The 1,159-nt window shown below is 38.6% G+C and overlaps 1 protein-coding gene across 1 annotated transcript in view; it reads left to right on the top strand.

Annotated features, from left to right (window-relative positions):
- Nucleotides 1–536: 536 nt before the first annotated feature.
- The window catches only part of LOC105507181 (meiosis-specific with OB domain-containing protein-like), a gene marked incomplete at its 5' end in the record, with an annotated part of 17,431 nt that continues 16,808 nt past the window's right edge, over nucleotides 537–1,159 (top strand). The window contains one exon of the mRNA XM_011935589.1: nucleotides 537–690. Within this exon, the coding sequence (XP_011790979.1) occupies nucleotides 537–690 (154 nt within the window). The remainder of the gene's footprint in view (nucleotides 691–1,159) is intronic.

The following is a 1,159-nucleotide window of genomic DNA, read 5'->3' as shown; positions in this document are numbered from 1 at the left end:
GAGTAGCTGGGATTACAGGCATGCACCACCACGCCCAGCTTTTTTTTTGTTTTTTTTTAAGTAGAGACAGGGTTTCTCCTTGTTGGTCAGGCTGCTCTTGAACTCCCAAGCTCAGGTGATCTGCCCGCCTCGGTCTCCCAAAGTGCTGGGATTACAGGCATGAGCCACCGTGCCCAGCCAAGTCACTGTCTTTTTTTAACTGATATTTACGAATTCTTTAGACAATTCTGGATGAGTCCTTTATCTCATTGTAGACTGCTAGCATCTCCTACTCTGTGTCTTGCCTTTTTGCTTTTTTAATGGTGTCTTTTGATAAACAGAAATTCTTCATTTTAATGAAGACTAATTTCATTTCCTTTTTTTCTTATGTTTTGCTTTTATGTACATTTATGGAATCAGTGTTTATATACCCAACATAGTAATTTTTCTGTTACTTAAGCTACTGCATGTTCTCATTTGTCATAGCTTTCCATTCAGATGTAATCCTTTATTTTATAAGAATATATACAGACTGTAATACTTCTTTCTATTTTTAGTAAGTACAATAGTTGATGTCTATACAGTTGAACAATTAAAGGGAAAAGCTTTGAAGAATGAAGGAAAAGCTGATCCTTCCTATGGCATCCTTTATGCCTACATTTCCACACTCAACATTGATGATGAAACTACAAAAGTAGTTCGAAACAGATGGTAAGGATCCATGTCACTTTTAGCAAATTCATTTTTGTAAGAAATAATTATTGTTAATAAATTTTAAGCTCTCTAAAAGTTAAAGCTGTTTGTTGACATAATAGGGGTTATGTATTTGAGATAAATGTATAGAAAACTATACTGAAAAGTTTCCATAGCAAACTAGATTAAAATATTATAATTACCTTTTAAAATATAATCTATGGCCGGGCGCGGTGGCTCAAGCCTGTAATCCCAGCACTTTGGAAGGCCGAGACGGGAGGATCACGAGGTCAGGAGATCGAGACCATCCTGGCTAATGGCTAACATGGTGAAACCCCGTCTGTACTAAAAATACAAAAAATGAACCAGACGTGGTGGGGGCACCTATAATTCCAGCTACTCGGGAGGCTGAGGCAGGAGAATCACTTTAACCCAGGAGGCAGAGGTTGCAGTGAGCCGAGATCACGCCACTGTACTCCAGCCTGGG

This window comes from Colobus angolensis, unplaced genomic scaffold (genome assembly GCF_000951035.1).
Source record: "Colobus angolensis palliatus isolate OR3802 unplaced genomic scaffold, Cang.pa_1.0 Scaffold1445, whole genome shotgun sequence".
NCBI lineage: Eukaryota > Metazoa > Chordata > Mammalia > Primates > Cercopithecidae > Colobus > Colobus angolensis.
The sequence above is the reverse complement of the archived record's forward strand: the minus strand, read 5'-3'. Positions and strand labels throughout refer to the sequence as shown.